This window comes from Ceratotherium simum, chromosome 6 (assembly GCF_057802395.1).
Source record: "Ceratotherium simum simum isolate JZ-2026a chromosome 6, ASM5780239v1, whole genome shotgun sequence".
NCBI classification, from domain to species: Eukaryota; Metazoa; Chordata; class Mammalia; order Perissodactyla; family Rhinocerotidae; genus Ceratotherium; species Ceratotherium simum.
Window position 1 is genome coordinate 55,112,812 of NC_141905.1, and position 14,634 is coordinate 55,127,445.

The 14,634-nt window shown below is 42.5% G+C and overlaps 2 protein-coding genes across 3 annotated transcripts in view; one reads left to right on the forward strand and one right to left on the reverse strand.

The window, feature by feature from the left end:
- The window catches only part of PLCE1 (phospholipase C epsilon 1), a 325,603-nt gene that overhangs the window by 308,788 nt on the left and 2,181 nt on the right, over nucleotides 1-14,634 (forward strand). For both annotated transcript variants that reach the window (XM_087432292.1, XM_087432293.1), the window contains exons 28-32: nucleotides 1,840-1,968; nucleotides 4,962-5,171; nucleotides 10,132-10,290; nucleotides 11,821-12,039; nucleotides 12,372-12,584. In XM_087432292.1, the coding sequence (XP_087288418.1) occupies nucleotides 1,840-1,968; nucleotides 4,962-5,171; nucleotides 10,132-10,290; nucleotides 11,821-12,039; nucleotides 12,372-12,560 (906 nt within the window). In that variant the 3' untranslated portion in view covers nucleotides 12,561-12,584. The remainder of the gene's footprint in view (nucleotides 1-1,839; nucleotides 1,969-4,961; nucleotides 5,172-10,131; nucleotides 10,291-11,820; nucleotides 12,040-12,371; nucleotides 12,585-14,634) is intronic.
- NOC3L (NOC3 like DNA replication regulator) overlaps nucleotides 9,294-14,634 on the reverse strand; it is a 57,845-nt gene continuing 52,504 nt past the window's right edge. Inside the window, exon 21 of the mRNA XM_087432295.1 lies at nucleotides 9,294-10,407. Coding sequence (XP_087288421.1) covers nucleotides 10,378-10,407 — 30 coding nt within the window. The 3' untranslated portion in view covers nucleotides 9,294-10,377. The remainder of the gene's footprint in view (nucleotides 10,408-14,634) is intronic.

The window sequence follows — 14,634 nt, forward strand, 5'->3', positions numbered from 1 at the left end:
TTCTCCCTCTCTCTCACCACTCCATTTAAGACTTGATAATTCTATCTCCTTAGTATCTTTCAAATCCATTCATCTCTATCCAATCCTACTGCCTTGGCCCTCATTCATCTCACCTGGCTTGTGACAGTGGGTTCTTGACTGGTCTTTCTCCCTCTGAGCTTCTCCCCCTCTGTATGTCCTCCTTTAGGGCCCCCTTGACAGATTTATCTAAAACCTAAATCTGATCATGTCACTCCTCTGTTAAAAACCCTTTCTTGCTTCTCCATTGCTTTCAGGATAAAGTCTATATGTGGGCTGGGCAAAGACTCTGGGAACGCAAAGAGCTCAAGGGTCATTTAAAGGGGTGGCTGCTACCCTGCTCTCGGCTCCAGCTGCCTGTGGCCTTGCAGTGTCACCAGATCTTTTGGTTTTCAAGAGAGTCAGCACATCTGGATTTGTGTAAATGTTGGCAACTATCTCCACTGCTTAAAAATATAGTGCAGGCTAAACCATACAACTAAAATGCGTGCATTTTATGGTATGCAAATCGTCTCAGGAAAATTGAATAATAAAAATAGATTGTGCAAGGATAACAAAACAGCAAACCTCTTCCCTCCCCCAAATAAAAATAAAGTGCATGCTAAACAAAACACTTAGACCCTGGGGTCACCGTTTTGCCCATTTCTGTTTAAATTTTCTATCCAGTTGGAAAAAAAGGCCTACATGATTGTGCTCTTGCTTGCATCTCCAGCCTTTTCCTCTCCAACACTTCAGTCGCAGAACTCGTTGAGGTTCCCAGAATGCTCTGCTAGGCTGCAGCGGTATTTGTCCCACTCTTCATCTGCTAAGTCACACTGGACCTTCAAGATTTAGTTCAGATGATACCATTTTCAGGAAGCACTCTCTGATTTCCTCCAAACCTGGGATAGTTCCCCTCCCCTGGGTTCCCAAGGAACTTCCATGCTTCTTACAATTGTCTACTTTCTCTTCTAGCTGTTTCTTTCAATTGGGGGAATCCTTGAGGGCAGAGATAATGTCCCATTCCTCTCTGAATCCCCAGGGCCAGGCATAATGGCTAATTCACTATCAGCCTTCCATAAATGATTTTGTACAGTCGTGCACCACATAAGATGTTTCGGTCAACTGCAGACCACGTATACGACATTGGTCCCATAAGATTAGTACTATATAGCCTAGGTGTATAGTAGACTATACCATCTAGGTTTGTGTAAGTATACTCTATGATATTCGCATAATGATGAAATCACCTAACAACACATTTCTCAAAATGTATCCCCCTTGTTAAGCTACCCCTGACTGTGTTTTGAATGAGTGAATGTACCTTAAAATACAAAATGCTCAAAGAATTGTGAGTTACACACCCGCCCCCTCCCCCCCGTTCTTCCTAACAGAAATACTTTGTGTATTATAATTATTTGTGTGCCTGGACGGTGAGCTCCCTAAGGCCGGAATATTTTATTTAGCATCTTACCATCCAAATTCTAGCCTGGTGCCCTGAAAAGAGATGGAACTCAATATTGAATATCAGTTCATAAGTAAGGACTAACATACATTTCATATAATATCAGTCCCCTAATTATGATGGAAAGAGACACTGTTATTTAAAATAAATTAATATTTTAGTGGTATGCTACTAAATATCCTCACTAGGCATTAAGGAAGATGCACCATTGCCTCTTCAACCACAAAAAGATGTATCAGGTTCTAAAACAATGCTCTTCTTTTGCATTTACATGTCCCTATACATACTTCTAAGAACTAACACTTCTGTATTGAATATAGCCTAGAGATAACATGAGAATGAGAATGAATGAGAAACCATGTGATTTTCCTTGACAGATGTTTAATACGGAAGAAAGAAAATGTTTGCAGACTCATAGAGTCACGGTACATGGGGTCCCTGGTCCAGAACCCTTTACTGTTTTCTCTATAAATGGAGGCACCAAGGCAAAGCAGCTTCTCCAACAAGTAAGTCCACTAAGCCCGTGGTTAGGAGAATCCAGCATCTAATGTATATGGGGGGGGGGTGTACAAATGTGTGTGTAAACATACACACACACATAAATACACAAAAATCCATGTTGATGATCTGCTTTTTGATAATTTGTGTTATTCAACATTGAGATCCACCTTAAGAATGATGAGGGATCTTGGTACCACCAGACAAGCTACCTTAACCTGAGAATCTTTAACAGTTTTTAGGATATTTGACAATTTTTCAGCCACATAAAAACACTGGGCTCAGGGGCCGGCCCCATGGCGTAGCGGTTAAGTGCACACGCTCCACTGCTGGCCGCCTGGGTTCAGATCCCGGGCGCGCACCAACGCACCGCTTGTCAGGCCATGCTGAGGCGGCGTCCCATATAAAGTAGAGGAAGATGGGCATGGATGTTAGCTCAGGGCTGATCTTCCTCACAAAAAAAAAAGATAAAGACCAGAATGAGTGGTTCTCCAACCATGTATACTCTTTCCTTCTTTTTTTTTTTTTTAAACTTTATTTTTTTCCCCCAAAGCCCCAGTAGATAGTTGTATGTCATAGCTGCACATCCTTCTAGTTGCTGTACGTGGGACGCGGCCTCAGCATGGCCAGAAAAGCGGTGCGTCGGTGTGCGCCCGGGATCCGAACCCGGGCCGCCAGTAGTGGAGCGCGCGCGCTTAACCGCTAAGCCACGGGGCCGGCCCTATACTCTTTCCTTCTAAGCCTAGAGGTGTGCTTCATCTTTGCTCTTAACGCAGAGCTTACTAATCCATCAGAATTTCCACACAAATGCTGTCTGAATGAAGCTGAGCTGAATGAAGTCTGTTTGCCATCCTAGGAGTTGGATCAAATTTTTAGAGCATCAGGATGGACCACATGGACCAAGAAGACATCTTCAGCCCCTTCAGCTTTCTGCCTTCATTTTTATGTTGAGCAGCCCCCTTGTACCCCTTCCCCTAGCACTCAATCTTGACCTTTGAGGTCCTACCCCTCTGGTGGTGCAGAGAGGCTTAGAGGGCCTAAAACAAGAGGATGAGGGCCTGTTACCCTAAAACCCTGTAGCATAACTCACCTAGGCCCCCTCCTGCTCTGGATCCCCCCAGAGATCTCTGTGGCCTTCTCCAGGCAAGGACACTGCCTCATGGGAGGACTTATAAGAGTGGAAAGCCAGGAAGAGCACCATCCAGAACGGGAGGCAGATCCTCTAAAGGGCAAGGCAGGCCTATGTGTAATTCTCTTCTCTTCATACTAGAATCTCAACCCCTGCTTGGCACAATGACCTAATATCCTTGCTCTTTTATCTTTAACCCATTTCAGAATTCCTTCTCCTCCTTGGGAGTAGACCAAGGGGAACAGTGACCAAGGAGAGTGACTTTTGAGCTCCCTCTGAAGTTAGAATGTATGATGAAATGTAGCTGGGATCATAGAATGTAAGGGGCGATTAAAAACCAATCAAACAACCATACATAATAAGTGTTAACAAACAGTTCTGTCCTTTGAATGGAAGTCTCTATGGACAGGCCAACATTTTGCCTAACATGTTATAATTGACTTAGAGTCAGGAAACAGCTTAAGTGTCAAATTTCATAGATTATCAAACAGAAGCTACTACTAAAGTTTTTGGGGGGTTTTGTTTTTTAAATCGGTCAGTCCCTGAACTTCAGTGTCTACTATCACAAAACACTCTTGGGGTTTTGGAGACTCTATAAAATGTGAAGATATAGAGTAAGGAAACATTTCCATGGACCACCCATACAAAGCACCCAGTACTTTATCGTCACCCTATGCCCATAATCACGTGGATGTAAAGCAGGACTGAGGGAGTGAGGCTGGCACTCTCTTGGAGGTGACAGTGCTGACTGACCTACTCCTGGAAGCTTCGCATCCTGAATTATTCCCATAGTAGGGGTTGTCTTGCCCCCATAGAGGTCATGGCCCAGCATCGATTACAGACCAAGAGCTGGGCTGAAGGGAGCGGAGTCTTCCTAGAATCTTCTGCCCCCACCATCTTCAGTTCATTCTGCCTTTCCTCCAAGTGAGACGCAGCAGTGCCAAGTGTTGACTCTCATATTGCCTCATTGGCGGGGGTGAGAGAAGTGTGTTTGCTTAATCCAGGCCAGATGGTGGCAGCCTTCTCCCGTCACCCCCTTTGAGTTCAGCCTTTTGTCAGTAACCAGTATAATGTGAGTGTGAAAGAATACATCAGTAAGAGTAACTATAATGACGGCTACTGTTTATTGAGTCTCATAATGTGACCGTGTTAGGCTTTATAACCAGAGCTTCAATCATAAAACAAAACAAAATAAGAGGTTGTCACTCTTACTGTTCCCATTTTATAGATGGGGGAACTGAGTCTCCAGGTGGTTAAATATCTTGCCCAGCACCTCACAGCCAGTAAGTATTAAAGGCAGACCTCAGACCCAGATCTGCCTGGCTCCTGAGCCTTTTCTCAACCACTCTGTGTGACCGCCGAGGGTCAGTAGCCAACACAGAAAACAGGCCTCTAGGCACACTGTCAGAGTTTATTGAAAGGAGAATTCCCAGGAACTTAGATCAGATGAGATTAGAAGAAGACTGAATATTTCCAACGTGAGAAAAAGAGATTATCTTTGTAAAAGCTGGACTGGGTTCTTTGCCCTCAGTTCTGTGTTGCAAGATTACAAAGAGCTAAATTCATAGACTGAAAGACCTAAAGTTTTTAATTCAGTAGGAGCTCTCGTTCCAGCACTGGGAAAAATAGTTATGCTGTCTGGGGATCATGAATAAATTGTGTGGTTGCCCAGAATGGACGTAAACAATCCTTTTTGGACATAAGAGAATTCTTAGATCTTCCAAAAAGAATTATGCAACACTGCAGAGTAGATTTCAGTTATAAATTGCACATCAAACCTATCTGAGCACTGTGAAAGTAGACTTGTTTTGAATTAAAGTTTTTGCCCACTCCTCAGAAATGTGCCTAAATTTGCCTTTGCTTTTTCTTTAGATTCTGACCAATGAACAAGACACCAAACCTATTGCCACAGACTGTTTTTTGATGGAAGAAAAATATTTCATATCTAAAGAGAAGAATGAATGCAGGAAACAACCATTCCAGAGAGCCATTGGTCCAGAAGAAGAGATCATGCAGATTTTAAGCAGCTGGTTTCCAGAAGAGGGATATGTTGGCAGGATTGTCTTGAAAACCCAGCAGGAAGTAAGTATGTCCTGGCACAGCCTACACGGTAACAGCTCAGTTTGGAATTAATCACCTCACCACTGGCCACCTCCCTCAAATTCAGAATTTCTTGTAATTGCAACTTGGTTTATATTATTCATCGTAAGTAAATGTGGAGAAATGATTTTATTCTTCTGCACATATTCAGAATATTATCTCTAAGTTACAGAAATTCAGTCTAAAAATCATCCCTTATAAAACAAAGGGAGATGGGCTGGCCCCGTGGCATAGCAGTTAAGTGCGCGTGCTCTGCTGCGGCGGCCCAGGGTTCGCAGGTTCGGATCCCGGGCACACACCGACACACCGCTTGTCAAGCCATGCTGTGGCGGCGTCCCATATAAAGTAGAAGAAGATGGGCACGGATGTAAGCCCAGGGCCAATCTTCCTCAACAAAAAGGGGAGGATTGGCAGATGTTAGCTCAGGGCTAATCTTCCTCAGGAAAAAAAAAAAACAAAGGGAGCCAGAATTCAAAGGATTCCTTATGCATGGCGTCAGCTATGGGGTCGATGTTTGATCTGTGTGTGTGAGAAGACACTGTGCTGCGGGCCACAGTACTGTGTAATGGAAAGCCTGGAGGTGGGGCCGGCCCAGTGGCGCAGGCAGTTAAGTGCGCACGTTCTGCTGCGGCGGCCCGGGGTTTGCCGGTTCGGATCCCGGGTGCGCACCGACGCACCGCTTGTTAGGCCATGCTGTGGCGGCGTCCCATATAAAGTAGAGGAAGATGGGCATGGATGTTAGCCTAGGGCCAGTCTTCCTCAGCAAAAAAGAGGAGGATTGGCATTGGATGTTAGCTCAGGGCTGGTCCTCCTCACAAAAAAAAAAAAAAAAGAAAAACAGAAAGCCTGGAGGCATTTTGCATTTTGGGACTGAATGCTTTCCTGTTAGTTAGTGCCTGTTAAAGTTTTAGCTAATGAAATGTTCTGTGCTTACAAGTAAAACAACAGTGATTCTTTGAAAACATTCTGTGACTTCACACAAAGTAAGAATAATCTCTCAGCTTTGGTCAGAAATTGTAAAAAATTATATTATGTTCACTGATATTCCTGTGATCATTCCCATAGAAGAAGCAATAGAACGACTGCCATGTCGACTCCAGATTGGTTGGCTTCTGTGGGGGTGTGTGGAGGGAGCACTTTTTTTTTTTTGAATAAACTGATAAGAACCCACTGACTTACTGCTATTTTTTAAAATGACACATAAGGTCATAGCTCCAGCACAGACAATCATGCCTCATGATACGTCGATAATGGGGCAGTTGTGTCAGTTCAACAATTTGATTAAACAGGTATTTACTGAGCACATAATATGTCCCAGGTCCTGTTCTGGGCACATGATCTGCTCCTTTTGGTCACGTGATAGAGCTTGACTGGTAAAATGTCCATTGGCAGTCATGCTTGCTGGGATGCAATGGAGACGATCAAGAGCCCATTTTCAGCATCATGTGTTACTTTTTCGCTCTCTACTTAACTGTGAACATGGCCTGCAGCCCCTACAGACCTCTAGTCTCTCCTCTGAGAACCAGAGCCACTGCCTTCCCTCCTACCATTGCCTTAGACCATGTAATGACACTCATTTAAGCAAAGAAATGTAATTGTCTCCCCAGCCTCCTCTTCCCATCAGACATACAAATTGCTAAGACAGAGAAAAAGCAGTTCCAATAATAATAGCTTTATGAGAAAATATCAGAGGGCTTAGCTGGACTTTTGAAGCCATCTTTCATTTCTCTCTAAATTTTCTTCCTATTTATAATTGTCTTTGGCACATGTAAAAAAAGTATAAGTGACAATTTCAGTGAACAAGTGAATTTTTAAGCCCTGTATTTGCATAATGATGTACAGTGTTTAAAGCTCTCAAACGCTCACTATTTTGAATGATCTCATGATGTAATGGAAACCATTTACACATAAGGAAACTGAGGTTCAGAGAGGTTAAATCGGGACAGGGTCAGAAGTAGAAAGAACTCAAGTCTTATGGCTTCCAGGTCAGTGTTCTTTCCACCACCCTGTGCTGCCCAGGCTGGAGTGGTGTCGGTCCTCGTGGATCATCCACACCCAGCACTGGGGGAGGCAGCGGGCAGGAGGAAACACGGGCAGGCTGTTGAGTGTCACAAAGGGACGACGTCGTATGGTTGGAAGGCCTGGGGAGGTTAGAGAGGCCCATATGCAATTTTAAATGTACAGGACAACAGGCGGTAGAGACATCAGGAATAAATGTCTAATAAGGCTGGTGGAAGAGGAGCATTTTGAGGAAAAGAAAAATAAAATAGAAGGGAAGGCTAACAAGCATTTTCTGATGCGTAGCATACAGCAAGTTCTCTTTTATATGCCTTTGTTGAGAGGAGATTTTTGAAATGATTGAACTATCTCTCAAAAGATAACCACATTTACTGCATCTAGGTTTATCTGGTGCATAGTGACACACAATACATATTTACTGATTGAATAAATGAATTCAGCAATTATTGTATGCAAGCAGACACTAGCATAGCTGATAGATTTGGGCTATATGTATTTCCATTTATTTTACTCTCTGGAACTAGTAAGATATATAAGCAGTTTGCTCATATATTAAAAGTCCCCAAACTGCTATCTGTGACCTCTGATTTCTCCTGCCTGCTTTTTATAGTTTTCTTGTCTCCTGGGCTCTCAAGCTGTCAGGTATCACATCTTCCTATGGTCACTATGCCCTCCTCTGATACCTACTGGCTTTGAAATCAGACAAACCTGGCTCTGCCACAAATTAGATGACCTTGGACAGCTCATCTGACTTCTGTAAATGTCCCTAATTCATAAATCTATAATAGAAACTACCCTGCCTGACTCAAAAAGATTATCATGAGACTCATGCCGAACACGTAGACAAAACGTAGAAAAATGCTTAGTAAACTATAAAGGATTATGTAAGTGAGAGCTGTTGTCATGGTCATAATAATATGTGGCTTCTAATGCAGCTGAAAACTCCTTAAAAATAAACAAGCTCTGAGTGCGGCTCTAAGGAGCTCTCTTAGAAGTGATGCTTAGTGCATGGTTGTTGGGATATTTTATGTGGCAACTTACAACCTTTTTTGTTTTTTTCTTGCTTGCTTGCTTCCTGGTTTTCAGGACTCTGAGATTATAAATTATGTCATGTGAGTTACCACCCAACCCCACTCTCCGATTGGTTAAATATGTTATGATCAATGCAGTGACATATATTATGCAGCAAAATCTCTAGGAATTGACATGATATGAACACCACAGTCTTTTAATTGGGGAGAAAAAACAAGTTGTAGAACAGTATATGTAGGGCCGGCCCCGTGGCTTGGTGGTTAAGTGCGCGTGCTCCACTGCTGGCGACCCGGGTTCGGATCCCGGGCTCGCACCGACGCGCTGCTTCTCTGGCCATGCTGAGGCCGCGTCCCACATACAGCAACTAGAAGGATGTGCAGCTATGACACACAACTATCTACTGGGGCTTTGGGGGGAAAAAATAAATAAATAAAATCTTTAAAAAAAACAAAAAAAAACAAAAAACAGAACAGTATATGTAGTAGAGTAGAATCTCATTTTATATGATAAAAATAGACAATAACTCTCCCCCAACCCATAATATAATGAATGAAGTCCAAAAACTTCAGTCATGTAAAGTGTAGGGACCATGACTGCAAGATTAATGAAATGATTGGGGCGAGCCTGTGTGGCTGGTTGGCAAGAAGCTCTAGGAGCCAGTCCTTTCTGGTCCTAGCTACAGTTTGGCGCCACCTAGTGGCAGTTACCCATTCTGACTGTATTATCAGTGGGGACAATTGTGAGTCCTGTGGCTGGTTGGAACCTCCAGGATAGGACAGCAATTCTTGGAATTTTCTGGGTAGTTAGCACCTTTCAGTGGCCTGATCTGAGGAGATTAGGCTAGGAGAATGCTGGGGATCAGAGGACCTTCCTGCCAAAATTCTCACTTTCTGAGCCGGGGTTGCCTACTCTTTACTTGCCTTGCCTCTCCTTCTCCTTCATGCCTCCACCTTGCAGAAGATAACTGTAAGCTACGCTCCTTTGAGAATGGGGCTAACAAAGAACAGAGCCATTTGGCAATCACATTATATCTAAATTCACATAATTCCAGTGTTTCATCATATATATTTATTCACATACACACAAATACATTTGTATATCCATAACAGATGTTTAGAAGGATATATAACCTAACATCAGTGTTTTTTTTGTGTGGAGAATGAGATGGGAGAGAGAAGGAAAAAAGGTGAGCATGGAAAAAGTTTGCCTTTTATTGATATATTTCTGTACTGTTTGAAAATTTTTAATAAGATACCTATGTCCTATAGACATATCTAACTAAATATATATGTATAATTATATATGTAAATTCACTGAAAGCCAAAAGCCATTTAACCTCATGACCAATTCTCACAACTACTGAGAATTTTGTCAATCTTTATTTCAGTGTTACTTACCTCCAGCCATTGTTTTAGCCTTTTCACTGTGGGTTTTGAAATGTCAATTTTGCATGTTTCACATTTCAGATGTCTAGCATCTCTTAAGTACTCAAGGTCTATGTGGGAAATGGGTGGGATTTCTCTTAAATGTAATTTACTGTGTTCTTACATTTGGCTTTTAGTAATGGACAAAATGATATGTTGTGTTTTTACAAATTTATCTACAGTTGATTTGAACTCAAAATTCATAGCCAATAGGAGATCTACTGGCTTGTTCTGGGCCAGACCTTATCAGTCTGTCAACAATAACAGAAATACAATACGTTCCTCCTTTCAGAAGACATGTATATCCTTTTAAAATAGGTTATTAAATATTAACTAGTATATGAAATATAAAGCTAAGAAGTTGTTCCTATATTACCAAGATCCATCTCAAATTTTTGCTAGATATTTCTTTCCTTATTTTATATCATCTTACCATTTACTCATACTTTTCTTATTTTCTAACATAGAACCTAGAAGAGAAGAACATTGTTCAAGACGACAAGGAGGTGATCTTGAGCTCGGAGGAGGAGAGTTTCTTTGTCCAGGTGCATGACGTTTCTCCAGAGCAACCTCGGACAGTCATCAAAGCACCTCGCGTCAGCACGGCGCAGGATGTCATTCAGCAGGTGAAGGCCCCGCCCTTCCTCACCTCTGTCCTTTCCTCAGTATAAACTATTGAGACGAATCCAATGTCTATGCACTGACGGCTCATTTTATGAAGGAAGTTCTAGAGCAATGGGGACCTGAAAAAGGAAAGTGTGCCTTTTAAGGCTGGGAAATACTAGTTCAGTCCTTCAAGAGATACTTACCTAGAACCTACTATCAGTCTGACTCCCTATGTAGCACTGATGATAATGGATTTAGGAGGTGGCTCTGCAGAGTAGTAATTTCATTGTCCCAGAAATGCCTAAGCCAATACCTAATGACCAAATCTCAAGGATCCTTCAGAGGACATGCAGGAGGCCTACTCTGACTCTCTCCCCTCCTCCCAGTCATGCTTCTTTGTGTACATGGTTTCAGAGAACTGTATCTCCCTCCTTTGAAGGCTTGTCTTGGTTTGCATTCATTAAACACCCATTTGAGAAGTGGTATAGCATAATGTTCAATAGCACAGACTCTAGAGCAAACTGCTCCAGGTTCAAATCCGAGCTCTGTTTCTTACTTGCTCTGATATCTTGGGCAAGTTACTTAACCATCTGTGCCTTAGTGACAGTGGTGTGCTGGTAAACTGGCTCTCTTAAAAAAAAAAAAAAAAAAAAAGCCCTGATTTGTGGCATTTGCCCATTTCTGTTGTGTAAACGCTCCCATCACATCTGATTTCACTAGCCCGTTCCAGTTGGCTCCAGCACACTACGTGTGGTACGTCCATGTAGATCACACGGAGATGCTATAATAGTACTTTCCTCGCAGAGTTGTTGTGAAGATTAAGTAAATATATGTAAGGTGCACAATGCCTAGCACATGGGGAGCACTATTTAAATGCTGTTTGCTATTCTTATTGCATGATAATTTGGTTAATATTTAGCCTACTTAATAGACTTTGAACTCCAAGGGGGCCCAGAAGTATGTTTCCTTTGTTCATCTTTGTCTTCCCATAGTACAATATCTGGGACACAGTAGGCTCTTACTAAATATTTGATGAGTGAATAAATGCATAAATGAAAGATAATCTTATACTAAATGAGCAGTGAGATGAGGTAAGTTCTAAAATGCCTTCAACGTCCAAGACTCTGATGAAGTAGGACAGCGAGGCTCCTGAGGGTCAGGGTTCTGTCCCTCACTGTCTGCATGACCTTCATGTCTGTGAGCTTAGGGGCATGCAGAAAATCCAGTTCAAGTTCTTATTCTATTATTTATTAACTGTGCATCCTCTGGAATCTGCCTGACTTCTGTAAGCTTAAGTTTCCTTGTCTAAAAATGGGGATAACAATACCTAAGTCATGGACTGTTGTGAAGCTAAATGGGGTAACATGGGAAAGTACATTATAAGCTACATCTATGTAAATATAAGATGAGGAATGGGATGAAGTGATCTGAAACATCCCCTCCTTCTCTAAAAGTCCGTGACATTTTCCCCCCTTAAAGTTGCATTGAGAATGAGTCCAAGTATTGGAGATACTGTGTCTTTATTCAGTTGATCATCACTTATCTTTCAGACCTTATGCAAAGCCAAATATTCCTATAGCATCCTGAGCAACCCCAACCCGAGTGACTATGTGCTTTTGGAAGAGGTAGTGAAAGACACTACCAACAAGAAGTCTTCTACCCCCAAGTCCTCCCAGCGGGTCCTTTTGGATCAGGAGTGTGTGTTTCAAGCGCAAAGCAAGTGGAAAGGTGCAGGAAAATTCATCCTTAAGCTAAAGGAGCAAGTGCAGGTAAAGTTCAAGGTTATTTTGCTCTCTTCACAAATCATTTGCTATTCATAACTACACTGTAATCAAATGTGGGAGCTAGTGAAATCTAGGAGAAAGTTTCTGAGTCAAGGAATTCAGGTGGGAAAAAACTGTCTGGCTTTTTTTTCATTATGTGAAAAGACATGCATTCCCCTCGGTGGCTAAGGAGTCTTGAGAGGGGTGTCCCTCAGCCCTTCTGTCCAAAGCTCTACTTACTAGAGAGGGAAGAAGAAAGGGCTCTTTCTGATGTAGTGTCACATGACTGAGGATTCTGGCTTTAACCTAATACCAATGGAAGGTTCTTTTTCCCACAGGCATCCCGAGAAGACAAAAGAAAAGGTATATCTTTTGCAAGTGAATTCAAGAAGCTCACCAAGTCAACTAAACAGCCCCGAGGACTCACGTCACCTTCTCAGGTCTTGGCCTCAGAAAGTGTCCAAAGCAAGGAGGAGAAGCCTGTGGGCAGCTTGTCCCCCAGTGACGCGCTAGACTATCGCCAGTGACCAAGGGTGGCACGTTTTACCCAGGTATACTAAGTCATGGCACCGTTCCTAGATGGGTCAACTCAACTACTTTGTAAGACATAGTTTATACAGTATCTTTTGTCTTTTCCAAGAGGTGGAGGTCCCCTGAAGGCAGGTAGGAATGGTACCTTAAAACAGGAAGAGGGCTCTGCAGACAGACATATGGAACTTCAGCACTTATCATTTTAGACCTCCTTATTTTGTAGGTAACTAAACAAAGGCCCCAAGAGGACAGCCAACTTGCCTAGACTACTACAACAGCCTTATTTCATAGACATAGAACTGTCTTAATTATTGGTAACTCACATAAACGTTCTTGAAAGGCTGCTGTGGGTCCATTCAGCTTTCATTCCTTTGGATTTCTAGTTTTATGCTATTTTAATTTAGGTGTTTTTTTTTTGAGGAAGATCAGCCCTGAGCTAACATCCATGCCAATCCTCTTCTTTTTGCTGAAGAAGACTGGCCCTGAGCTAACATCCGTGCCCATCTTCCTCCACTTTACGTGGGACGCCGCCACAGCATGGCCTGATGCGGTGCATCCGTGCGTGCCTGGGATCCAAACCCGGGCCGCCAGCAGCGGAGCACGCGCACTTAACTGCTACGCCACGGGGCCGGCCCCTTAATTTAGGTTTCGTTTAGCCTCAACTACCTCAACTTCTTCTGCCTCAATTAAAAAATAAAAATCTGTATTCAGGCTGTTATGATGGTTAAAAAGAAAGCAAACTAACGTAACAGCCTTCATCTTGAAACTGCAGTAAATCAGGCCTTTGGTTGCCAAACCACTGCTTGGTACAGAGTAAATTTCATTCTATCTTAAAACAAATTATTTATATGGAACCTGAATTTTAAAAAAAGACACATAAGGAAACCAAACATAGATTTCTTCTCTTCACTTAGTTTCTTAATGAACCCAAAGGATTACTAAAGCTGACTTTTCACCTGTTCTGTTGTAGTTCTTTTTTTTTTTTATAATTTTATTTATTTATTTATTTTTTCCCCAAAGCCCCAGTAGATAGTTGTGTGTCATAGCTGCACATCCTTCTAGTTGCTGTATGTGGGACATGGCCTCAGCATGGCCAGAGAAGCGGTGCGTCAGTGCGCGCCCGGGATCCGAACCCGGGCCACCAGCAGCGGAGCGCGCGCACCCAACCGCTAAGCCACGGGGCCAGCCCTGTTGTAGTTCTAAGATTTAAAACTCACAAGAGACCAACAGCATAGGGAGGCATTGCTGCTTATACTGGAGAGCTTCATCATCTGTCTTTATCACAATCAGGAATTTCTGTTATATGAAATTGTAGAAGCTCACAATTAAACAATTCGTTGATACCTCTTGACAGGGCCAAATTTGGTTTATAACGGCCCCAAAGAAGACCCAGTACATTGAGCCCGTGTTTCTACATTTAAAGAGGGACTCCTAAAATAATTAGTGCCCCATACTATACTTACAAAGTTCCCTCAAAACCACAGACAAGGCCAAATACAGGAAACTGCCTCCTTCAGCATGTCTGCATATCCAGCTATTCTGAGAGAGTCAAGGTTGTTGAGGTTCTGTATGTAAAGACTCATCAGAAGGAAATCTCGGAACTGTGGCCACAATCCACATCACATAGCATCAGATAATAGTGAACACACTCCAGAATGGTGAGGCACTGGGCTGCCCAGACTCTCAGAAGGTTCAGCACCCATCTTCTGTTGACGTACATCTGGTATCCCAATTTTTAAAAGTTCCGGACTCACTCTCTTTTCTGCCCTAGTGTCACTCAGACAATCAGTGCCTTCTCCAAAAGCTAAGTGAGCTTTAGAACTAAGCACCACCATTGAGCCTCTCCAACTTTTATAAAATGACTCACCGTGGCAGTGAGTCTGTGAGCATGCCATAAGGACAGTAACCAAAATTTAAAGTATTGTTTTCCGTATCAAGAACTTAGCATCAAATAAATCATAAGTGTGATAATGTTATACACATCTATATACTATAACCTCCGTAATGATAAAGTGAAATTCCACTCTGCACAGTAAGGAGCCCTCATTGTGCTACAAGATTACATTAAGT